The following is a 27,049-nucleotide window of genomic DNA, read 5'->3' on the forward strand; positions in this document are numbered from 1 at the left end:
TCACCTGGCGGCATCGTTGGCAAACCTGCGAAGGTGGCATAGGCATCCAAGGGAAAAGCGCCGGCCGGATGTATCAGGCGCTCATCCGATCGGTATGGTTGGAATCCGCTACGCGCCAATAACTCAGGTTGCATTTGCACCGACTGTTGCGAAGACATGCGTGCGATCTTCTCGCCTGGTTGCGGCGACGAGCCAGTACGCTTTTTGGCCATTAAACGTTCGTCCACACCACTGATTTGCCCACCACCACTGCCACCACCGGTTGGTGGCAATCGTTCATTTGACATTGATGCGCGTGTCGTATTGGACACATTCACCACATTGGTATTGGCAACACTTACTGCAGCGGCCACACCGACCGCACCGCCGCCACCAACTACACCACCACCACCACTACCCGCACTTAGCGGTACTGAGCGCTCGTTGCGATCGACGCGCACATTGATATCGTCCTCCTCTTTGATGTCGGCTTGCTTAGCCAAGTTGCGCAATGCCGAAGCGAAGGGTCCGCGTGCGCTCGCTTGTGCCGCATTCAGCGCACCCGGTACGCCAACTATTTGTTGCTGTTGCGCTTGTGCGGCTGCTGCTGCTGCCGCGACCGCCTGTTGATGTGCCTGATGTTGTTGTTGTTGCTGTTGCAAAGTGGCTGCTTGCAAGCCACTCAATTGATTTGGTGGCATAACATGATTCAACAGCGCCGAATTGGACGTCATTTGTGCCGCCGCATTGCCACCGCTGCTATTGCCAGCACCGGGTGTGGTGGAGGGCGATTGTATATGATGTGGCGATGGGATGGGTGGTGCTGGACTTGTTGCTGGGCGCTTTTGGCCACTCTTTGGAGGAACTGCAAGAGAAATAAGACATTTTTTTTTATTAAAATGCGAGTTTTTCTTAAAATTAAGCATTTATTGAGTGAATATTTTATATAAAGGGTGTTGTTTTAGTGGTAGGTCATATTTATTATAAATATGTTTGAAGAAAATAAAACTTTCCGCTTTAATAAATCGTTTTCGTTTTCATGGCCTCGATGCCATCGTCTTAGGGCGCCTAAAAAACTTTTGCGTCTTCAATTTTTATACAAATATAATAGTAAAATTCATCAAATTTATCTCGTTTTGTATTTTATGAGATGCTTTCTAAACTTTTTATTTTTATTTTTTTTATTCGACCGAATAGACCACGTCCAGCACGCTGTGAAGAAAATATGTATAGCAGCCGTATCTGAAAGTGTATACGAAGACCGCGGAGAGTCGATTCGGCACCGTTCGCAGCAACTCGAACTAACGTCTGGAACGTCGAAATATTAAATTGTACGCTACAAAATATAGCTTGCGCAAGAACTATAGCCGCTCGACCTTCCCAAGCGATAACGCTTCGCTTAATGGGTTCTTGAAACGTTTAAGGAAGATCCAACATTTTCGAGACAAATTTTGTTCAGCGATGAGGCTCATTTCGGACTCAATGGTTAAGTAAACAAGTAAATTGCCACATTTGGGACGAAGAGCAACTTGAAGAGATCTGATAACTACCATTTCATTCTAAAAAAAAAAAAAAAAACAATGGTTCGGTTGTTTGTGGGCCGGTAAAATCATCTGTTCATATTTCTTCAAAAATGAAATTGAAGCTCGTGATCTCGACGACATTTGGTTTCAACAAGACGGCGCCACTTTCCACACATCGCATCAATCAATGGATTTATTGAGAGAAAACTTCGGTGAACAGACAATTTCACGCTTTGGGTCGCTCGATTGACCACCAAAATTGTGTGATATCACACCGTTCCGACTTTTCCCTGAAATGATACATATGTGAAGTCTATGCGGACAATCCCGTGTCATTCGCCAGTTACAAGTCAAAATGTTCGAACAAGTCATCGAAAATTGAACTGAACATATAAACCATCTGAGACGTAGCCGCGACCCACATTTGAGACAGGTAATTTTAAAAAATGAATGTCAAGTAATGTTCTTTCGAATGATAATAAACATTCCCTATGAAATGTGAAGTTTCTGTGTTTTTTTTTTTAACAAAGTAGGAGACCTCTATAAACAGAATGTGTTCCGGTGGAAAAGTTATGTAAGCGCCCAAAACAAAAAAAAAGCTGGATCCCAGGTACTTGTACACTACGCCAACCCATTGCTCAACGCACAAAACAGTGGTTTTATGACAATTTAGCACTGTTCTCGGTGTGGTCTAAATCTAAACCATCTCAAGAAACTTAAGTCCGACCTTACAAAGCAAAAAAAAAAAAAAATTGACAGTAATGGTTTTACTTAAAAATATTGGAATTTTTAAATAAATGCCTTATTAAAAAATTATGCGGAAAAAACTCAACATACAGTTGCTTAATCATATAATGTTCTTAAAAGTTTACATGCGTTTACGGATTTCGAATGATTGATTTTTTTATTGTCGTATTAAATTCTACTACACCGTTAGGATATTGTTCTAATTTTCAAGTTGATCCAAGTAATAGTATCGGAGATACAGTCTTGAGAACTTGTGCGTTCGAGGCTAGCTAGGCGTCTTTAAACGCATTTTTTTCGAAACTGTGTTTTTGAAGTCGGTTGGCAAGATTTCTCGAGAACTACACAAACGATCTTTATGAAACTTTACACAGGTCTTTGAGATAAAATTCTTAAAGACTTGGATGAAAGATTTTTTTCGATTACAACTATTTGAAAAAAAATGTAGCGAAATTTTCACTGAAATTTTATTTATTTTTTTTGTAAGTATGTCTGCTAAAAATCCAATTTTCATTCTCTTTCTTCGTTCAAGTTCTAAGTTAAGGTTTCAACTAAAACACGTATTTTTTCAATTTAGATGATACTGCAAGGAGTTATCCTACCAACGCGGGTGCATCTTTTTTTCGAGTCACCGGAAATGGCGTCACAATGAGCGAGTTTAAAATATATTTTTTCCAACAATTTCAGAATGTTTTTGTTAATAGTGTATGTTTGTAACAATAAAAAAATCTAATAAAATATTTAATTTTTTATATGAAAAAAAAAATTGTTGTGTAAAAAACTGTTATTTAGCCGAGGCAACCCATGTAACCCCTTTATTATAATATTATTTTCAATATTGCACAATTTTGGTTTACCTTTATAGCCAAATCAAATAAATATAAAATTTAATGGGCATATCGAATTTACAAAACAGATCTGTGGCAAAAAAAAAATCGAAAAAGAAACACAATTTCTAATGAAATTAAATAATAATATAAATTTGAGGTAAAAGTAATTCGCAAAAATTGATTTAGTGCAATTCAGAAATATTTCTAAAACAATTACCTACGGCTATTTGCATTACAAACGCACATATGCACATCGGAAGAAATATATGTACATATGTGAGCGTGTATGTGCGCAGGCATGGCAAATAAGATGCCACGGCAAATGTGCGCAGAATGCATGTTGAGGGCAAACAAAAATGAATATGTTATGAAATTTTGAATTTGATTGAATTTCAATTAAAAACTCGTACGTACATATGTACAAACAAACATATACATACATATGTATGTACATATGCATATGTACATATACATAGGGTCGAGTACGGTACGGATGATAGATAGATAACATTACCAACAACTCACCACAAATCGGTATTGGTGCATGGATGCTGGGCAATCCTCTCGGTAGCCATTCCATCATTTATTATATTACCGACACACAGACAAACACACGACAAAATGCACAGGCGAGAGCGTCGTAATGTGAGCGGCGTGGGAGCGTAAGAAAAACGAGCGAACGCTGAACGTGTGAACGCCGGCGCGCGAGCGCTGCTCTCCAAGAGCGCGCAATGTACAACAATTATTTATTGTTATTTTTGTTTTTAAGTTACCGTTATTTATTTGTTATATTTAAAACAATTTACACTGCCGTCTTTTTAAACTTAACACACTGTATTATTTTTAATGTTGTGGTAGTTATGTATGTGTGTGAGTGGCTCTTGACGGAAGAGGCTCGTCTTCGCTTGATGCCTTTCACGGATACACGTTTCAATACACGTCTGTCTGTTTTTACGCTTAACACATTTTATAAGTTGCATGTGATTGCTCATCAACGGTGGCGGCGGTGTCGCGTAGCACACTAAACTGTATATTAATAGTGTTGTTAGTTGTGTTTAGCCGTTGGGCAAATACAACAACAACAATAACAATGAAAAAAAAAACAAAAAAACACTAAATAGAAAACACGTAACCACAGTATTGTCCACGAAAACAATCAAAAAACACACACACACTCATACAAAATGTAAACAATAGCGGAAACAATTGCACACACACGCACATACACAGTTATGCGTCGTATGAAAGCAAACAACAGAGTAGGGGTGCGTTTAATAGTAGCAGCAGCACAGGGGCAGACAGCAATCATAGCGGGGTTGAAAGACTTTTGTTAACACTTCACGCACACAGCAGCACTCACACTCACACACACGCGCGTATGCCGTGAAGCAACAAAAGCACTCATACGCCAACCGCAATAAAACGCAAGGATAACGACATGCCGCTACGCTGTATGCGGTCACCGTGCATAGGCGCACTGGGGGTACATTTTAGTTGTTGTTGTTGTTGTGATTCTTGTTGTTGTTGTTGCTGTTCTTTTGTCAGCGCGCAGTGTTGTGCATGGTAGCTGATATGAAATGGGAGTGTCAGCTACTGATTGCGTTACACGCTTGCATTTCGTTATTGTTCTCGTTGTTGTTAGTAGTGTTTGTGTAGTTCTTGCTTAAAGAGTTCGAGCATGAACTCTGATCCCTTTTTCCCCGCAGCGGCATATTGTGTATTTTGCACTTTTCATGTTTGACTGCCGTTGCCGTTGCCGTTGCCGCTGTCACACTTTGCCACTGTTTTTGTTGTTATTGTGGTGCTGCTTTTGCTTATTATTGTTGTTGTTGTTGTTAGCTGTCACTAAAATTGTTGTTATTAGTGTTAGTCGTGTTACGTTTTGTTTCTTGAACTGCACACTTAAACTTGTTGGCATTTGCGAGTTCGCAGCGACAAAAAAAAAACAACAAACACAAAAACAAAAAAATATTCGCTAAAAAGTGTACTCGTGCTCACTTGTATCACTAGGTATGTAAATATATTTACGTATAGCAATAAAAAATAGCACTCTCGGCTCTGCGCTCTCGTTCTTGCTTATAGTTTTCTTATTTTTTTGTTTTTGTTGTTTTTTTTTGTGTGTCCACAATTTGCAGCGCGCGCCTCACGAAGGATGTTGCAAGGTACACACGTCAAAAAGTTGGTTTTCGCACAGTTCAATACATGTGCCTGTGCGTGTATGTGTTTATATACATACATACATATATATTTATTGCTGTCCCGTGGAGCGTATGGGCGCTGCTCCTAGCACGCACTGACTCAAAAAGAAAATTCGTGAGCAATTATGGTTGCAGAGACAATGCATTTTTCGGGGTATCAATTTTCAGCTGAAAAATTGCTCAAGTGCCGAGCGTGTTGAGTAAATTATCGGAATTTTCGGATCTTTTTTAACATTTACACACTTATCTGGCACATTTATTAACACTTTTCGCACTTTTTTTGTATTTGTTTAACGCTAAGAATTTTGAGTCATTTATTTATATAAAAAATTCTATAAATCATATGAGAATTGCAGACAAAAATAGGTAGAATGAAAAAATATATCATTAATTTTTTCTATAAATCATAGTAGAACTACAGACAAAAATCAGTTGAATGAAAAATAATTAAATATTAAATTATCCACGGATTTTTGTCGAATTTTTATTATTACAGTGTTGATGTTTTCAAAGAAGAGAGAAGAATTTGTACCTAATTAGTATTCTTAAGACAAGAAAAATCAAATGAAAAAAGTTTTTTAAGTCAAGAAAAATTAAAAGGAAATTTTTTTTTTAGGTGAAGAAAAATTAAAGGAAAAAGGTTAAAAAAAAGATCTGGTCGGGAGTTTTAAACTTCTTTATTGACACCTCTTATGTGGTTATAGGAGTTTGTTAGCATTTATTGCAAATATGAGCTGAAAATAGTATCGATTAATGAGAGTTATTTCTTCTGAGTGATCGAAAAAATCAGCGAGATGATCCACTACTGTTTCGCGATAAACGTTGGATAGTTGGTTCGGGCTCACGTTTCAAAAGTAGTGCAATGGGTACTACTATTTAAAGTTATTAAGCTATATTCGGTCGTCTCTGCCTTATAGAAGGTTTTGCCGGCCTAAAGATAGTCCAACACAGTCCTTATAAAGTGTAAAGTCAGTCTAACGCAGGCCTTACAAACTTCCGGAACAATTTTAAAAGTTCGTTGATAAAAAGGAAACACAATCCAGTGCAAGTAAACTCGGATGGAGTTACTGTGTTCGACTTTATAGGAGGCTATAAGAGGTTTTAACAAATTTTCTATAGAGAAAGCGTTACGTGAAAATTGTACATATCTATAATATTATAAATTAAAGCAATATTGGTTATGTGGGCCCGCACTTCAAATAAACTTGAAAGGTCTAAACGGTTTGCTTCGACTAAATTATGACCATATGATATCTTTAAGTCACTGAAGATATTTACCCACAGAAAATCCGTATTCAATATATATCCAAAGAAACATGATTGAAAGCAGTAAAATTTTGTTGACACTGCTAATTAGAGAAAACTTATGAAAACAAATTGAGAAATTGATCAACTATATTCTACTTGTTGCGGACAGGAAAAGACGAAACGGCTTTATGAGTAGCTTTTGTATTATATTCCGCCCAAAGTTGCAGTGTACAATATGACTAAATGTGTTGCCGAAACAAGAAACATATTAAATTAACATAAAGTAATAAGTTATAACGAACCGAAAACATAGCGCTGGGAATTGTAATTGCGTAAACTCATTTTTGTACGTAATCCAACAAAAATTTTATTTTACGATGCGATATGACAAGTTGTGAGTACCCTAATTATTTGAATTTTTTTTTAAATTATTTAATTTTTTTTTTGAATTATTAAAAATTTTAAATTTTTTTTAATTTTTAATTTTTTTTAAATTATTAAATTGTTTTAAATTATTTATTTTTTTTTTTAATTTTTAAATTATTAAAATTTTTAATTTTTAAATTAACATTTTTTTTACAATGGGGTACTCACAACCCGTCGTAAAGCATTGTAAAATCGTAAAAGTATAAATTTTTACACTTGTTTAAAAAATTGTTGTTGGATTTCATAAAAAAATTAGTACTCATTTACAATTTTCAATGCTATGTTTTCGAATCGTAATAACTTAAAACTTTATGAGACTTGTGAATACCCTAAATATACTTTTTTACCAAAAATTGTTTTCAAATGAACTCAAATTTTTAAATGTTTTTTTTTTAGTGTTTTATGTACACTATCACACTTTTTTTTTTTAAATTGCACAGCAAGCTGCTGTATTCTTCATTTGTATGTACTATATTTTAACGTGTTATATATAAATATAATATAATAATATATCACTTGTGATTTTCAGCACTATCAAAGGAAAACTTTAAGTTATATTCATTATATTTTGAATTATTATGTAATATTATATTTTCAAATTTATGTTACTTAAGAAAAATTATTTAATTATTATTTATTTATATTATTTTAATTGTTATTTAAAAAAAATATTACTTTAGCTGAGTATTTCGTTACTTTTCTGTGCATAATTTTCTACAAATTAAACAATTTTCAACTTTATTTGGGTTTAAGTTGTGATTTCGTTCATATTTGGACAGGTTTTTGAGGTTATAGTTCTTTTAATTGTATTTAAAAAGATCTAATAAAGCTTAAACTTATAATTTATTATGTGATTTAGCTGCTCTCATATATTATTATTAAGTACAAAGTGCACATCAAAGGCATAAAACATATTTCACACTTCAAAAACTTTCAAACACTTTCGAAAACTTTTTCTCAAACGTTTGGCTGCAAATATGATTTCATTAATGACTTTAACTGCACAATTTTTTGCTATTTTCAAACATTTTTGAAAATATTCAACTATTTTTAAACATTTCCAACATTTTTCAATCATTTTCAACCATTTTTAACAACTTTCAACCATTTTTAAGAATTTTTTACAATTTTAAGAATTTTTAACCATTTTAAAGAATCAACCGTAACGAATTTCAATAATGTTTTTTAACAATTTTCAACTATTTTAACGAATTTTCAACTATTTTAACGAATTTTCAACTATTTTAACGAATTTTCAAATATTTTTAACAATTTTCCAGCAATTTTCAACGAATTTCAACAACTTTCTCACACACTTTTGCTTTTGCCATGCAAACCAAGTATTTTTTCTGCACAAACACACACATTTCAAACCAGCAGATTTTGCGTGCAAAATCGAAAATTTCGAATTTTCTTCAGAGCAGCGACGTTGCCATAATCAATACACAAATAATAGCACAAACACACCGAAAAAAAGAAGACGTGAAAAGAAAACACCAACCGAAAATCCATGTGAATGTGTTGAGCGAGGGGCGGGGGTCGGTCGGCGTGTGCGAAAAAAGGACGAGACGGACGCAGCATTCGTTGCGCTAAACGCTACAATAATCACTTTGTTCCATACACAAACCTCATGTAGAGCCTTAACGCCGGCAATAAAACCACACTCGCACACTCATTTACTTTAAGTTAATCCGCTAAATCGCTTTTGTGTATTTGTATGGCATTTGCGTGGCTTTTTTTCATGCATTTTCCTTTACTCGTTTTTGTTTTTTTTTTTTTGTTGCTTTCGCTGCCCCGTTACTTTTGTTTTTGTATTGCTCAGTCGTTGTCGCTCGTATATTTATTTGGCGCGTTTCAGTGTAAAAGCTGCTGCTTATCCAAGCAATACCCACTTAGTACTGCCTTAGTGCCTAAGTCCCTGCTTTGATTGCTCGAGCGCTCTTCTGTTGCTGCTGCTGCTCCTGCTGCTGCTTCTTCTACTACTTTTTCTACTTCTATAGCAGCAGCTACAGCTAGTGATACTGCCACGGTTGATGTTGGCTGCTGTTGCTAATATTTATTGTACTAGTTGTTGTTGTTGTATATAGTCTTTTGAGTATGCTCGCTGCTCGGAGTTTTCGAGTTGCTGACTCAGGTAGTGTGAGTGCGTTAGGTACTTGTCAGGCGTTCACCATACAACATCTTATATGGGTATGTATGTATGTTGAACAACAACAACAAAAGCGCTATGTGATATGATGGAAATGTGCAGTCTTCCGTCGTTGGTTATGACAAAGACACGTCGTCAAAGTATACGAAAGAACTGAAGTGAAATTTCTGAACATTCGCGCTATGCCGGAGTACGGAGGTTGGATGCGTCGTCGTGCGTCCCTAAGAATTTCATATCCCAACCACAAGTGCACGCACACATAAACACACACACATATACAGGGTTATGTGTGGTATATGCAAGAGCATTTGTAGACAGCCGTAAATGTTCTCAGGCATTAATACCAAAACGCAATCCATACACATTGCTGTGCAGTGGCACACACTTATATGCAACGCTCTAGGTAAATGTGTGTGTGTGTGTGTGGTAGCATGCATGGGGTATACATTCACAAAAACAGCAACAACAATAACAGTTACAGTTCAAATACAAACAATGTGGCAGTAAGTGAGTGACACCAGCGTCGAGACCAAGCATATACCAATCGTGCCCGTTCCCGTTACCGTCACCGTCGTCATAGTCATCGTCACCGATACGACTACACTCGCACCATCATCAACCTACGAACAACACTTGAACACAACTCGGCAGCAACACACACACATATACACACGGAGCGGCGGCGGCGGCACTACACTCACCAAACGCTGTCAATGAGCACTAAGCAAATAAGCGACACTGCCACGACGACGAAGCAACGTACCGACACTACAACCCATGTACGACCCGACGCAACATAGACCTTTTCTGCACCACACACTAATAATATAGAGACCACCGTCACGCTCGCTGTTCGAAGTTGAACTGTCTGTGCGCTCAGCTTGGCAACCTGGTGCTCGCACAGCACACTCGCACCAGTGAGCGTTTTCGAGGAATCACTTATAACCAATCCACTGAACGAGGAGATGACGACGCCGACGTTAGCGACGACAACGACGGCTGCAACAGTGCAGGACATGGCAGGACGCAGTGGCAAATAGAAAGATGCGAGAGCAAAGTTAAGTTAATCCCGAAGAGGCACGCATACTCCGGCAGTTTGACTGGTTGTCAGTATGCCTGGCTGACAGACTGACACACAGTTTGACTGTCAGGTGAGTCTAACTGCTTGCTTGTATAAATGACAAGCGTAGAAGAAGACATGCGGCAGGAATGCGCGTCGCAAGAGTAAACACACACACACACACACACACACAAATGCTGGCTGCTAGCATTGTAAAGGACGAGCTGTCAGAACGGAAGTTGCTGGCTCAGTCTAACCATTGAACTGTATGAATGGCGCTGCTTGTTCATATTGCATGTGTGTGTGTGTGTGAGTGTGTGCGTTGGTGTAACAGGAAGTGTTGCATATCTTCACAAATTCTTTCTTAGTTACTGTTTATCGGTGTGTGATGTGATGCTTGACTTACTCACTCGCACACAAAAACGCACACGTTCATACAAGCGCACACACACACATACACAGAGAGATATATTTATGCGACACAGCTATAGCTTTGAGTTGGTAATAAGCATAAACGGTATTAAAGCGACACCGGAACAGCAGGATAACATCCTCATCATAAACGCTGCAGCTGCTGCTGCTGTGATGTTGACGTCGCTGCCGTTTTTATTGCTGACGCGCGTGTGTATAATAATAGCAAAGCGTTTTCGTACTCCCACTTTAGTGATTCTTATAACAGTGGATGGGAAAAATGCTCCAAAAATATTTTTTTTTTGTTTTGAAAAGAGCTTTTTTCAACTAATTCAATTTATCAGAGCTTAGAGCTTTTCCTAGACAAATAATTTAACAGTAAGCAAGAAAAGACGTTAACTTTCGTTGCATCGAGGCTAAAGTAACATTAAAAAAATTCCACGAAAAAACTTGATTTCGGTCGTTTAGTTTGTATGACAGCATATCACAGCTATAAAAGTCCGACCCGAAAAAATTGTTCAAAAATTGTACGGCTAAAAAAGTTAACCATTCAAGAGTTTGTTTTAAAATTTTGCTCATTCAGTTTGTACAGCGGTTATACGCTTTAATGGGCGAATATCGCTGATTCCGACTATTGAAAAAATAAGCTCCCAATTTTATTGAGCTTTTACAGATTTTATCGACTGAAGAATATAATGCATAAAAAGCTGCCAGAGTTAAGCTTATTGTAAAAGCTTTTACAGGTTTACAAAATTAAGCTGCCAATTATTCACTTTATAAAAAAAAGCTTTACAGCTTTCATTGGCTGGGACATCTTACTACAATTGAAACTGTTTCATATTTAAGAGCTTTCATGAGTTTATCAAATCGAATATCACACACGAGGTTATAAGAGTAAAACTAAGTAGCTAGCATAGCTTAACAGAGCTTAAAAGTTTCATGGGTAATACAGCATAACACCAAAAAAGCATATGTAAAAATTGTATACAAAATTACTATCATAGTTTTAGCTTTTAAGCTTTTTATTAGAGCTTTTAAAAAATTCTTTACTAAATTATCCTGAAAACAGATCTGTATCATGTGAATAAAATTTATTGCGGTAGCTTAGAGCTTTTTTATGAAAAAAATATAATCTTTAACCGTTAGGCTTACTAATGGAGCTTTCATTATTGCTTCAATTTCAATAATATTGAAAACAGATGATTACAGGAATTAAAGTTGTTGACAAAGTTTTAGAGCCTTTTGTGACAAAAATACTAATAGAGCTTTCATTAGCTTATCACTAGAGCTTTTATTATTTGTTTAAATTAAATATCAGCTATAACCGCGTAAGCTGTTTCTACGCCAATAAAGAAATATCAGAAACAAAAATACTAGAGTTAAGTTTATTTTGAAAGCTTATAGAACTTGCATGAGCTACCCTGGCACAACAATTAAAAGGCAAAAAGAAAGAAAAATGTATAACGAAACAACAAAACTATGATCATAAAAGTTCGGCTATAAAATGCTAAGATCGTTATGATCTCTAACTGTTGAGTTTACTTAAGAGCTTTCATTATTTGTTCAAAATGAATATCAGAAACGAAAGTTAAGCTTATTTTGCAAGCTTGTAGAACTTGCATGAGCTAAGTCTGGCCTACTAGAGCTTCGAGCTTTTATTGGCATTGCCATTTAACGGCAAAATAAGAAAAATATAGTCTCGTTTTATATATATATAACAGAACTATCATTATAAAAATTGGGCTTTAAAATGCTAAGATGGTTATGATCAAGTTTACATAAAGTGTACTTAAGAGCTTTCATTATTTGTTCAAAATGAATATCAGAAACGAAAGTTAAGCTTATTTTCAAAGCTTTAACTGTTAATTTTACTTAAGAGATTTCATTACTTTATTTGGAAAGTGTATGGTATATAACTTGTATGGCAGGTTAGGCTTAACAGAGCTTAGAGCTTTTATCGGCATTATAATTATACGATAAAAAAAAGATGGAACGAGAAAACTACCATAATAAAAATTCAGCTATAATGTGCTAAGCTCGTTTTTAGAGTTTCGAAACTAGCATTAAGCTTTTTATGGGAGTTTTCCGAACACTATAAAAACCAAGTTAGAAAGTTTAAAAAACTTTTATATTTTATGGAAGTGTTTATTATATTTTTATAAACTTTAATTTAAATAAATGTTATGTGAGCCTACCTTCTGCCTCTCATAACAACTAACACCACTAATCTCATACAAAAAATTTTGTTTTTTATAAAATTAGCGCTCAAGCACAACATTTAAGTAGGCACTGTAGCTGTATCACACATATAGCGGCCATAATAGAGGGTGAGTTCTACACCCGAGGGTTGTATTACATTTCTTTCGAGTAAACCACCAAATGTCAGCTCTTCTCGCTCTCCTCTAGCGCAACGAGATGTATGATGCAGATGCTAGAGACACGATACTAGAGCATAGCGAATTCTCCGAGTACACGTAACGGAAACAGTACTTCTCAGTTGAGCTGAGCGCTTAACTGAAGATATAATAGCAACAATACAACAACCCCACAAATGAAGCAAGCCACAGCGAATGCATTGAGAGCCACACACTAGGTATTGGTAGAAGTAAATAAGAGTGTCACGTCAAAATTTGTTAATAATGAGCTTTCTAAATGTGATTATTAAAGATTAATGTATAATCTTTAAATGTGGAAACAAATGTGGAGTGGGTGGCATACGCAAAGACCACGAGCACTACACATTGGTTACACCAAGCGAAGACAAAATGCTCACCCACACACACACACACACACATCCACAGGCTTTGTGCGCGCTCTGGAGCGCCAAGCGCCCAAACGAGCCCAACGCTAAAGTCAATAGAGAGCAAGTGCCCGAAAATTGAAGCCGTGTGGCTGCAGCAATGTAAATGCATCCCCATGCTACCGAATTCGAGAAAGTGTAAAAAAAAATGTATCAACGGTACATAAGGTGGTATAACTTATAGTATGCACCCCTACACGTACACAAACACATACACACAGACACAGGCACGCTACAACAACGAAGTGCACATCAACTACACTGGCTGCAACTACAACGCCAACAATGACAACTGCGTCGACAAGAACTGCACTTGGCCTCTGTGTACCTCGAGGTGAAGTGGAGTACATGTATCTACTAGTAGCATTTAGATACACTACACACACATACGTGGTGCACACACACATGTAAATAGCCATGCATGTGGATGAAATACGAAACTGATGGCCGCAATAAAATCAAACCAATATCCTTCAGTGGACACACGACTGACTTCTCGCATTCGTAACAGTCTGCCATTGTGGTTTTTATGCCACAAAGAGTACCAGTGCGAAAATTGCTGAGCTTGTTCGAGTATTTAAGTGTGTGGGGTTGGGCGGAAAATAATAAAATGAGTAACGAAAAAAAAATACAACAAAGTTTGCGGAGCGTTTTGGTGTGGGTGAAGTGTAAATAATACTGGCAGGCGTTCATACAATGTACTATAGGGACGTAGGTACGTATGTATGCACTTGTAGTCACAGCAAAGTTAGCAGGTATGCATTGCGATTTGCTCCGAGTTAAAATTACTTAAGATTTGCATATACTGGCACTTAGTTAGTACTCGCACCATTTGACCGTACAGTAGTTGGGGGTGAGACGGTAATGCCAGTAATTTGCTGGAGCAGAGTTGCCAATGCAATAAAGAAAAGTTGAAAATATGTGCGAAATACATATATTGTATTATAGCAAAGAATTTAAGAGGCGAGCTAAACATTATTTTGTATATGAAACAAGAAAAAAAGTCAAATTCGGTTGCAACGAACTTGATTTTAAGCAATCAGTTTGTATGACAGCTATATGCTACAGTCGTTCGATCTAGAAAAGTTCTTCATATGTTGTAACGTTGCTTAGAAAATAAGCTTTACCAAATTTCGTTAAGATATCACGTCAAATACAACAGACTTTCATACAAGGACTTAATTCCGATCGTTCATTTTGTATGGCGGCTATATGCTACAGTGATGCGATCAGAATAATTTCTTCGCAGATTGCACCATTGCCTTAGACAATAAGTCATGCCAAATTTCATCAAGATATCTCGCCAAATAAAAAGGGTTTTCCTACAAGGATTCGATTTTGTTCAATAAACTGAGGTTCGTGGGACCCTCCGTAGTCCGTAGCTCCAAATCAAACTAAATTGTTCGCCACTCATGCATGAGAACAAATAAACATTAGCATCGACTTAAGAGAACGACGAAAATGATGTAACGAAAATAAAATATTTTCGAGTCGCTTAAGCTAAAAGTAGATAAAGTCAATATATTTGGTCCAGAAGTTCGATAAGCCACTAAAAACTGCTGTCAGAATGTATAATCGAATCATTTCAGAAAAATTACTTTACTCATAGCCACAGAAGACATTTTGAAAAAGTGATCCTCTTCTCTGTATAAAAGCTCGAAAGCTTTTAAATTTTCGAAATTAGCTCGGTTCATTTCTGATGTGTCTCGTAAGGCTTAGATTTTAAATTGTCTATATTTTCTACCACATACATATTTTCGAGACCTTCAATAGATTTTATTTACAAAAAGAAGTTATAATTCGAGCTTTCCTGGCAACTCGTCCGCCTATTGGCGAAACTTTTTTCTTTTTCTCCTTCTTCATATGACAAATAGCCGCAACTAAATAATAACACATAATACCAGTTAAGTATTAATAATATGTAACTAAATGTAGAAGGCATATAGCTTTCGAAGCCGGTGCGTACTATTTAAATGTGGCCATAAACACTTCCAGCCAATTGAATAACGGCAGTCGAGGAGAAAAAGAATCATGTTCGAAATTTAAACCCTAGATATTAGTTTTGCACATGTGTATATCGAACACTTTAGGGTAGTTGTATTGCAACGGCTTCCCCAAATAAACAGATGTTAAATGAAGCGAATTGTTCGCTGATTGAAAAATGTTTGAACTTTTGATTTACTTAAGCGTACGCAAATGACCTTTTCGAGTATCGGATTTCAGTACTATGTTTAATCCTGTATTCGTTTATTTGTTGGTATGTATACACCATATAATATATAGTCATGGGTTTTCTTTGACTTACCATCTTTAGTTTTTTCGCCTTGCTTCGGTGATGCGATCTTCTTGTTAGATATGGATCTGAGGGTGGTGTTGATGGGCTGTAGGAAAAAAACAAACATAATATTGAAATATTTTCTGCTGACTTTTTGAACATTAAAATTTGAATTAATTTTTATTTCGAGTTTTTTCGAAGATAGCAAAATACTATTGAATAAGAAAAATTTCAAGCATCAAACAGCTGACATTTAACTACTTGTTTTGTATTTTGTTTCCAATTTTGTGAAAATTTTAAAATTTTGTTTAATTTTTTTTCGAACATAGCAAAATATTAATGAATAGAAAAATTCGAATATCAATTAGCTGACCAATAAAGGTTTTTGTTTTTATTGTTTCCAGTTCCTAAAATTTTGAAAATTTCAATTGGAATTTTTTCGAACATACATATGTACATACATACATATATATGTATGTACATAGCAAAATACTCCCAAATAAAAAAAACTTTAAAAGGGAACAAAACTAATATTCAAGCATTTTATTCTCCCTTTTGGGACAATAAAAATTTAATTCGTTTTTTTTTTCGAACATAGCAAAATACTATTGAATAAAAAAAAATTCGAACATCAAACAATTGGTAGATTATTATTATTTTGTTTCCAGTTTTTTAATTTTTATATCTTCATTTCGAATTTTTCGAATATAGTAAAATTAATATTTAATATTTAAAAAAATACAAAGTGCACAAAAATAATATTCAAACATTTAGTTTTTTTGAGGCATTAAAATTTTTAATTCGAATTTTTCGAACATAAAATACTATTACAAAAAAATGTCATATTAAGTAATCGTACCTAACAGACGAGTGCTTGTGTAAGCTGTGCTTAAATAACTGAATAGCGGTCAAAAACTATTTAGTAATGTATAGTATCCTCTTCAAACTAATCTTCATATTTATTTCGAGTGATAAACTCATTGATTTTACGACATATGAAAGTGTAAGCAACACTTTTACCTGACCAGACCTAAGTCATTTAGAAATATTGTAAATAGTTAAGCTCATTATACATATATAATATACATGTATGTATATATAATTTTGCCCTTATCGCCTTAATTTAGTGAGCAATTTAGATTATTTAGTGAATTAAGTAATTTTATTGCGACACTAGAAATATAACGGAGATAATATTACAAGCTGTAAAGCACATATGTATGTAACGGGTGATTTTTTTGAGGTTAGGATTTTCATGCATTAGTATTTGACAGATCACGTGGGATTTCAGACATGGTGTCAAAGAGAAAGATGCTCAGTATGCTTTGACATTTCATCATGAATAGACTTACTAACGAGCAACGCTTGCAAATCATTGAATTTTATTACCAAAATCAGTGTTCGGTTCGAAATGTGTTTCGCGCGCGTGTTTTGTTCAGCGATGAGGCTCATTTCTGGTTGAATGGCTACGTAAATAAGCAAAATTGCCGCATTTGGGGTGAAGAGCAACCAGAAGCCGTTCAAGAACTGCCCATGCATCCCGAAAAAATCACTGTTTGGTGTGGTTTGTACGCTGGTGGAATCATTGGACCGTATTTTTCAAAGATGCTGTTGGACGCAACGTTACGGTGAATGGCGATCGCTATCGTTCGATGCTAACAAACTTTTTGTTGCCAAAAATGGAAGAACTGAACTTGGTTGACATGTGGTTTCAACAAGATGGCGCTACATGCCACACAGCTCGCGATTCTATGGCCATTTTGAGGGAAAACTTCGGACAACAATTCATCTCAAGAAATGGACCCGTAAGTTGGCCACCAAGATCATGCGATTTAACGCCTTTAGACTATTTTTTGTGGGGCTACGTCAAGTCTAAAGTCTACAGAAATAAGCCAGCAACTATTCCAGCTTTGGAAGACAACATTTCCGAAGAAATTCGGGCTATTCCGGCCGAAATGCTCGAAAAAGTTGCCCAAAATTGGACTTTCCGAATGGACCACCTAAGACGCAGCCGCGGTCAACATTTAAATGAAATTATCTTCAAAAAGTAAATGTCATGAACCAATCTAACGTTTCAAATAAAGAACCGATGAGATTTTGCAAATTTTATGCGTTTTTTTTTTTTTTTAAAAGTTATCAAGCTCTTAAAAAATCACCCTTTACATATGTTGCATATATGTACATAGTATATACTGACACTTGTTCGTTCTTATCTTCATAACTTTATCACGCACACGTGTAAAAATAATAAAAATAGGAACAATTTCAAGTATAATCAATCACTCAGCAAAACAAAAAATATATACAATATGAAAAAAACGTGAGTAAGAAACGCGAGTTAAAATGAAGTATTAAAGCAAGAAAGATCGAATTCTGGCTATTCAATGCTTCAGTATTTAAGACAAATTTACTGTGTGTTAACGGTTAACTAAACAAAAAAAAAAGTAATAATAAAAAAAAATCGAACATTTCGAATGTATTTACGTATTATGCATTAGTTCGAAATTTTTCGAAATTTTAAATATTAAATTTTCATTTCGAAAAATAGGCATTGGTACTAGATTTCCTTTCCCAATTTTCTAATATATTTCATAAAATGCCTATTATAAACATTGTTGAACATATGTATTCATTTCGAAATTAAATTTTTCAATTTTCACATAAAATTAAACTGCGAAAACAAAAATTCGAACATCAAAAATTAAATCGAACAGCTTAAATTAGCGTCACATATATTTTTTTAGAATAAATTTATTTTTTAAAATGACGCCATATACATATATTTTTCAGAAGAAAAATAAGTTTTAAAATACATACTTCGAACAAAGTGAGACATTTTTAGAATATCGAACTTTAATCAATTGTTTTAATTTACTTTTATTCAAAAAAAACTGTAATTTACAATTACATTTCTACGAAAATTTAATGTTCGAAAATATTTCGAATATAAAAAAAATTCGAACATAAAAAAATTCGAATACAAAAAAATGTTCATATGTCAAAAAATATATATCGAACAATATTTTTAGACAAAATCATGTTTAAATTGTTTTCGGCACGTAAAATTGTGACATATTCATATGTGTAGTATGTACATACATATGTATGTATTTCATTTAGTATGTAAGTTAAAAACAAAAAAAATAGTACTTAGTACTTGAAATGCGTTTATTACACGTTTTAGAACAAAAGCTTACAAATTACAAAGTGTAAAGCACGAAATGCTAAAAATTATCTTAATTTGGAATGTTGTTTGAAAAAGTATATAAAACTAGCGTTTTCAAAAATATCAAATTTGAAAATCATGCATACAAAATATAACATTTCTCACTTATTTTAGACTAATTTTAATACAAAATCGATATTATTTACTAAATAATTAAACTTCGAAAATTTTTTTCGAACAACAAAATTTAAATCGAATATCTTGTATACAATATAAATTTTATATACAACGAATGATAACGGTAAACAATACTCACAAATCGATCGGAACGCTCTCCACATGGCAAACGCGCTACAGCAACATCCGGACTGTCCTCAGGCGGTGGTGGTTGTGGCACCCAGTTGTATCCACGCCTAGAAATCGGTACACCAAAACGATCATGATGCGAAGCTTGTTGTCTGAAATTGACATTTGCGTACATGCAATGTTCTTATGCTTTTTGCTTTATGTATGTATGTGTGCAGGATGCAGGCGGTTCAAATCATTTAATGCAATTTCTAATAAACGCTATGTATATATGTATGTGTGTGCATATATGGCAAGGAAATGCTATATACTAGTGCTTAAGCAAAAGTAGCAAATTTAATGCGTGAAAATATTAAGGATAATAGGCCAAGCAACAAATCAAAATCAGCGACTAATGCAAATTGTACAATATATGATTTTTTTTCTGTTTTTTTTTCGTTATTTTCTTTTTTTTAAATATATGCAATATAAATGTAAATGTAGAAGAGCTAATAAATTAAAGGCTCCAAACGATTTCATATGCAAGTACATTCGAGTGCAATAAATATAAATTATTTCTGTAAACAAAAGCGAAAATTAGTTACACATACATTTACATTTCTTTTTGCTTTTCAATTTATTTGTATAATTTGCTGTGTGTAACTGTATCGCATGTACGTTCTTACAGTGCATTATGGCTTAGTAATTGCGTTGAGTGTACGGTATTTACATTGTATTTGGTATGCGAGCAAATTGTTTGCTTAAAGTTCGGTTTGCAAATTGGTAGTAAATGTAGTAGGCAATATGACAAAGCAATAAAAAATGGTATATGGTAATGCTATATTTACCTAAGGCTTTCGTAGCAATCCAAACAAACCACAGCATATTCGCCGTTCTCCAACAAAAGCCCATCGCCATTTTTGCGATTTTTCACGAATGGAAACTCATTAACCGGTAGTGCGCGTACACGTTTTCGGTATGTCGTAATGCCGCATAAATGACAAATATAATCATGCCAATTGTATTTGCGTTCGGTTGGTGCTATAGCTGGTGTCTGTGCTTCATACCTGCAAAAGTTGTACCGAGTAACAATAACAATAATAATAATAAAAATAATAACTGTTATCTTAAGTAAATTGTGTGCGGAAAAAAAGAAAGCAAAAATATGTATGAAGTGTACTTTTAATGAGTACACTACACATATGTACACACACACACACTTACTTGCGCCACTGATTCAACATGGAGTGGTAGCAGAATGTGCAAACGAGCGCTGAGTAATCCTTGCGCAATTGTTCAGCATTTGGCAGCGAGTTGTGTTTGAGGAGATGGGGGAAATATGGTCGTGAGCCCTGCAACAAATAAAAAACGTAGCGTGTAAAATAAAATGTTAATATTATTGTAAATAAAAAGTGAAGTGAGATGTTGAACACTTGAAAAGATAAACTTAGAAATGCAATAAATTATTGTTTATCTTTTTATTTACTTTTATTATTATTATTATATCTTTTTCTTTCACTGAACAGGGTTTATCATGGACCCTATGTAATATCAAAAACTTCCCTAGCAGATTTTATGTAAATTTATCATTTTTATATGCCATTTCACAACAAAATAAAAAGTGAATGCCAAATAAAAATTAAAAAAAAAATAAAAAATTAAATAAAAAAAAAAATAAAAAATAAAAAAAATAAAAAATAAAAAAGAAAAAAAAAAAAAATATAAAAAATATAAAACTAAAAACCATAAAAATTAAAAAAAAAATAAAAAATTAAATAAAAATGAAAAATTTTAAAATATTAGAAAACAACATAAAAAGAAGAGAAAAAATATATAAATACATAAAACAATAAAGATTTTAAAAAATTAAAATTAAATATATTAAAAAATATAAAAAATATAAAACTAAAAACTATAAAAATTAAAAAATAAAAAAATAAAAATGAAACTAAAAAAATTTAAAAATATTAGAAAACAAAATAAAAAGAAAGCAATTAAAAATATTAGAAAATAAATATGTATGTATGTTCAAAAATTAAGTAAAAATCAATATAAAAAATTGAAAATATTAAAAAATAAACTAAAAAGAGACAATTAGAAACATATATACATACATACATAACAAAATAAAAAAAATTTGGGATTTAAAAAAATTTAAAAAAAAATATTAATATTTAAACATTTTTTTTAACAACAAAACAAAAAAATAAAAAACGAAAAATTTACAAAAAAAAAATATTTTCAAATATACGAATATTTATTATAAAATTAAAGATGCTAAAAAATTAAGTAAAGTTAAAATCGAAAATATTAAAAAAATTAAATAAAAAATATAATACAAAAATTTTTAAATATTAAAAAATGCAATAAAAACAGAAAATTAAAAATATATCCATAAACAAAAATTTTTAACGATTTAAAACAATTTAAAAAAATATTAATATTTCAAAATATTTTTTTTTTAACAACAAAACAAAAAAATAAAAAACAAAAGGTTAAAAAAATATGTTCAAATATACGAATATTTATTTATGTTTAAAAATATTTGGGTGCTTTTATATATTGCATTAATAAGTAGTACCAAGCTCGAAGAACTCTTCAACGTTGACATTTAAATACAATTATACCCTGAACAGGGTATATTAAGTTAGCCACGATGATCAGCGTGGCTAGCTGGGACCATTTATCCATGTCTGTCTGTTTGTCCGCCTATTCGTCTGTATATATGCAAACCAGTCTCTCAGTTTTTGAGATATCGTTCAGAAGTTTTACATCCGTCCTTTTCTCACCAAGAACTGCATAATACAGCTGTCATACAAACTGATCGATCGAAATCAAGTGCTTGTATGGGAAACTATTTATTTTGACGAGATACATACATATCTTCAGAAAATTTAGCATGGCTTATTGCTTAAGACAATGGTGTAATCTCCATGGAAATTGTTTAGATCGAATCAAACTGAACGATCGGAATCTAATCGTTGTACGGAAATCTTTTTTATTTTGCGAGGTATCTTAAAGAAATTTGGCATGGATTATTGTCAAAGGCAATGATGAAATCTTCGAAGAAACTGTTCAAATAGGACCACTATATCTTTTAGCTGCCAAACAAACTGGCTGATCAAAGCTAATTAGTGTAAACGAAGTTAACGTTTTTTCTTGTTTTTTTTTTCAAATATAGTTAGTTTTCGAATATATTTTGATACAATAACAACACGAATTTGAGTACGAAAAGAAAAATATTATATATGGTATATTATATAGTACTGTGTATAGAACGAATAGAATTGTAGTCGACCAAGACCTCAAAGCATTTTTTTTTTTTTCAAATACATTACGAAAATGTTGCTAAAACGCTCTGAATTTTAGCAACAAAACAGATGATAAAAAACATAATATATAAAAAATAAATTAAGCTAAAAATCAGGAGCCAAATTTATTGCAAATTCTTTAGATTAGATGTGGTTTTAAAAATACCAAGAGGTTGCGGTAAAGTTTAGGTATTTTAAGAAATTATGAAATTCGCCCAAATAAAGTTATATGTATTCGAAAAAAAAATAAATAAATGTATTGCAAAAACTTACTGAAACGTATGAAGTAACTGTATTTACTTGACAACCGAAAAAATGTGTGTCAGACGACTAATAAACTAAGTTCGAAATAGTTATAATAATATGGAATGGCAGACAGCAAACTAAAAAAATATTAATTTTGCTTTACTTCTTGCCTAAAACCAAAATATAATCCTACAAAAAAATTTACAAAACTTACCTCTTTGCTCGCATACAACACCCGCGCCAATGTCAAATCCGAATGCAAGCCACATAGAAAACAATAAATCGATGTACTGGCAGGTGTTGAAGACACGGAAGGCGTAGACGGTGGTGTAGTTATGGTTAGGCCACCATGACGGGAGCCATTTGGTGAGCTCGAAGTGATCATCGGCGAAGGTATATTATATCTGTAGTTATAAATATATAAAGATATATGAAAATGTATGTATAGGCATGTAAGTATTTGAGTTGTACCTTCGATGCTCCAATGGTACGCGCTCAGCATCCATTGTCTCCCACTGGCGTGCCAAATAATTCACACAATCCTTACAGGCAAGCACACGATTATTATTATCATTATTATTGGCAGTGTTGCCATTGCCACTCAGACTGACATTATCACGACCATTATTGCTGCTGCCGCGTAAGCAGGGAAAATGCATGGCATGCGAATTCATGTGTTCAGCGCTGGTGGATAACCACTCCATTTTATTGGCGGCGCAAAGCGTTTTGCAAATGTAACAACTGTGGGAAGTAAGAAAATTGTATAATTCTTTTATTTTTTTTTAATTTTTATCAGTAAGAAAATTTAATAAAATATTTTTATATTTTTTCTTTTCAGCAAATAGGAATATATTATAAATGCAATTTTAAATATTTTATATATTTTTTTTTCGAATATAAACCATTAGTGATTTTAATAAAATTTAATTTTCTGCGTTATTAAAGTGTAAAATTAGAAATTTAAAGCATTTCGGAAATTCCACTCGAGAGCATGACAAAATAAGAAACGATAGCGATTACAAAACTTTTCATAATTTAAAAAAAAAAAATTCAAAAAAACTAAACTAGCGCATTTTTTCGTGTTTTACAACTGTTTCAAATCGTATAAGCTAATATTTTAATAAAAAAAATATATATAAAATTCTGTTTTTTTTCCAAAATTTCTTGTATGAGTTTTTTAAGTTTCGTAATTAAAATTCAATTTTTCAAATATTTTTTTCAAAATTTCTTGTACAATATTTCTTACATTCTTCCATTTCAAATTGCATAAGCTAACATTTTAACAAAAAAAAATATATAAACTTCTGTTTTTTTTCCAAAATTTCTTGTATGAGTTTTTTAAGTTTCGTAATTAAAATTCAATTTTTCAAAATTTCTTGTACAATATTTCTTACATTTATACCATGCTTTAAACTGTTTTATATAAATAATACCAAGCTACATGTGTGCAAACTTACGGATATTGTCCACGCTCACTCTCGCCAGGGCCCTGAGATGAAGATGTCGGCGAATTGGGACGCGAATCACCCTGTCGTGCAAATTTGAAATCGCGCTGTGTGGATGGAGAACTATTTGAAATCGGTTCGTATGGCTGGAAAGGAAGTGAAATAGTTGGCAGGCACCTACATTACTACATTTACCGGACAATAGCTAAGACATAGTACGACATACAAACATAAATGCAAATTTTAATACATTAAAAGAAACCAAAGCTACAGCATGTATTTACATATACATGTACATATGTATAAGCAAATAATCAAAATATTACACACCGACAGTCAAAAGTTTAAATAACAGAATAAAAAAGCTATAAATCAAAAAATAGGTTTACACTGCCACTTTTCAAATCCATACTAAAGATAAAATTTTATGAATAAATATATTCTGCTGCTTTGTCACAAGCAGTGCTTTATAATCTAGAATATACGCACGCAATTTTTTATATTTATATTTTTATTTACTTAGCTAATGTATTTATGTACTAACATAGCGGTATAAACCGGCAAATGTCACAAAGTCAACACCCACACACACACACACACACTTGCAAACACACAAGAGCACATGCACACCGGGGTAATTGCCGCAATTGAAAAGCGTTTACTTAAGCATTCTCGTGGTGATTAGATATCAAAGAAAGTCACTGCTGCTTACTGGTTTTAACTAATTCCTCGAAAGCGGTGTACATATGGCACAAGTTTTAAACATGCAGAGGTAGCTGGAGTGAATGTTATCTCAAGCGTGTTGGACATTTGTTGGTTCGCTTTATATACCTTTAACAAGGTGAAATTTTGTACACGACCTTTTCTGCCCAAAAGACCGCTTATTTGACGAAATTGCCGATATCGGACCATTATAGCTTATAGCGCCATATAAAGTTGGCAATCAAAATTACGTTCGGTATGGAAAACTTTTTTATTTGACAAGATTTATACACGAAATTTAATATAGATTATTCGCAAACGCAGCACTAAAATCTCCGAATATATTCTTCAGATCGGACCACTATAGCATTAAGCTGCCATACAGACTGACCAAAGAAAGTTAAGTCCTTGTAAGGAAACCTTTTTTATTTGACAATATATCTTCATGGAATTTGGCAAGGATCATAATCCAAGACAGAGCTACAATATCCGAAGAAATTTTCTGGATCGAACCAATATAAAATATAGCTGTCATACAAACTAATGGATTAAAATCACGAACTTATATGAACAATTTTTTTATTTGACTAGATATTTTTACGAAATTTGGCATGGATAATTGCCCAAGACAATGGTTCAATATCCGAAGAAATTTTCCAGAACGAACCACTATACCATATAGCTGCCATACAAACTGATCGATCTAAATAAAGTCTTTGTATGGAAACCATAATTATGTGACAAGATATGTTCACGAAATTTGTCATAGATTATTATCCAAGACAGCGCTAAAATCGTTGAAAAAAATTGTTTAGATCGAACCACTTTAGCATGTAGCTGCCATACAAACTGAACGTTAAAATTTAAGTTTTGGTAGGAAAAGCTTTTTTATTTGACAAGAAATCTTCACGAAATTCGATTTTATACGCTTTTATATTATAAACAATCTACCTGTGAAGGGTATGACGACGAAGTGCAGTCGAAAGTAATGGTTTTCTAGCTTATTATTTATTATAAAATCATAATTCACTTTCGAATATATTTTTATTGCTGGCACACAGCACATATTGATGTCATCGTGCTTGCAGGGTCAACATTTATTTTCGTCACTAAATTTAATCTGCTTTTGTGGTCTGCTAGATTACGCCGCCGCAGTTAAATTTAACCTTAAGCAAGAAAGACGCAGTAATTAATCACGCTTCCTGCTAGGGTTATCGCAGTTTAGTATGTATAAGCAATAAATGGACTGCAATAAAAAAAAAATATTTTAAAATAATTTCATACACTAAATAGCACATTTCAATTAAGCTGACTCAAACTAGTTTAGATACCAATATAATTTCACAAATTTGACCATGAAGAATACACAGTGATTGATTCTTGCGCTATAAACCCAGTAAGCACTAAGGGCTGGTACAAAAGTAATATCGAAGAAATCTAAAATTATTTTGGGATATGCCATTCTGTGTTATTTTTAATGCGCTATTGAATTGTAAAGCGTTTAAAAATACCAATAGAGAACGCTGCTAATTTTTTCGAAGTATAAGATTTTTTATACAATTTGATTTACATTTCGAATACTGGAATATTACTAAGATTTTGAGATATCGGTCTGAAATTTTGCACATGTCCATTTATCTCTAAGATGCTGCTCAAATGTTGATACTGTCGATATTCGACTACTATAGGATATAGCTGCCATACAAACTGACGGATCAAAATCAAGTCCTAGTATGGAAAACTTTTTTATTTCATAAGATATCTTCATGGAATTTGACATGAATTATTGTCAAAGGCAGTGCTACAATCTGCGAATAAATTGTTTTGATCGGACCACTATAGCATATAACTGCCATATAAACTGATCAATCAAAATCAAGTCCTTGTATGGAAAACCTTTTTATTTCATAAGATATCTTCACGGAATTTGGCATGGATAATTGCCCAAGGCAGTGCTACAATCTGCGAACAAATTGTATTGGTGGGACCACTATAGCATATAACTGCCATATAAACTGATCAATCAAAATCAAGTCCTTGTATGGAAAACCTTTTTATTTCATAAGATATCTTCACGGAATTTGGCATGGATAATTGCCCAAGACAAGGCTACAATAGCCAAAGAAATTTTCTAGATCGGGCCAATATAACGTATAGTTGCCATATAAACTGATCAAAGAAAATCAAGTCCTTGTATGAAAAACTTGTTTATTTCATAAGATATCTTCACGGAAATTGGCATAAATCATTC

General features: G+C 33.5%; 1 protein-coding gene across 7 annotated transcripts in view; it reads right to left on the bottom strand.

The window, feature by feature from the left end:
* LOC105226814 (uncharacterized) overlaps window positions 1-27,049 on the bottom strand; it is a 41,382-nt gene that overhangs the window by 2,989 nt on the left and 11,344 nt on the right. For 5 of the 7 annotated variants that reach the window (XM_019990534.3, XM_011205873.4, XM_049452930.1 and 2 more), the window contains 8 exons: window positions 24,109-24,242; window positions 23,123-23,392; window positions 22,866-23,055; window positions 20,319-20,446; window positions 19,943-20,161; window positions 19,126-19,267; window positions 15,674-15,749; window positions 5-844 (listed from right to left, as the gene is read on the bottom strand). In XM_019990534.3, coding sequence (XP_019846093.2) covers window positions 5-844; window positions 15,674-15,749; window positions 19,126-19,267; window positions 19,943-20,161; window positions 20,319-20,446; window positions 22,866-23,055; window positions 23,123-23,392; window positions 24,109-24,242 — 1,999 coding nt within the window. The remainder of the gene's footprint in view (window positions 1-4; window positions 845-15,673; window positions 15,750-19,125; window positions 19,268-19,942; window positions 20,162-20,318; window positions 20,447-22,865; window positions 23,056-23,122; window positions 23,393-24,108; window positions 24,243-27,049) is intronic. The other 2 variants (XM_011205875.4, XM_011205874.4) reach the window with 2 other exon arrangements.

This window comes from Bactrocera dorsalis, chromosome 3 (assembly GCF_023373825.1).
Source record: "Bactrocera dorsalis isolate Fly_Bdor chromosome 3, ASM2337382v1, whole genome shotgun sequence".
Classification (NCBI taxonomy): Eukaryota; Metazoa; Arthropoda; class Insecta; order Diptera; family Tephritidae; genus Bactrocera; species Bactrocera dorsalis.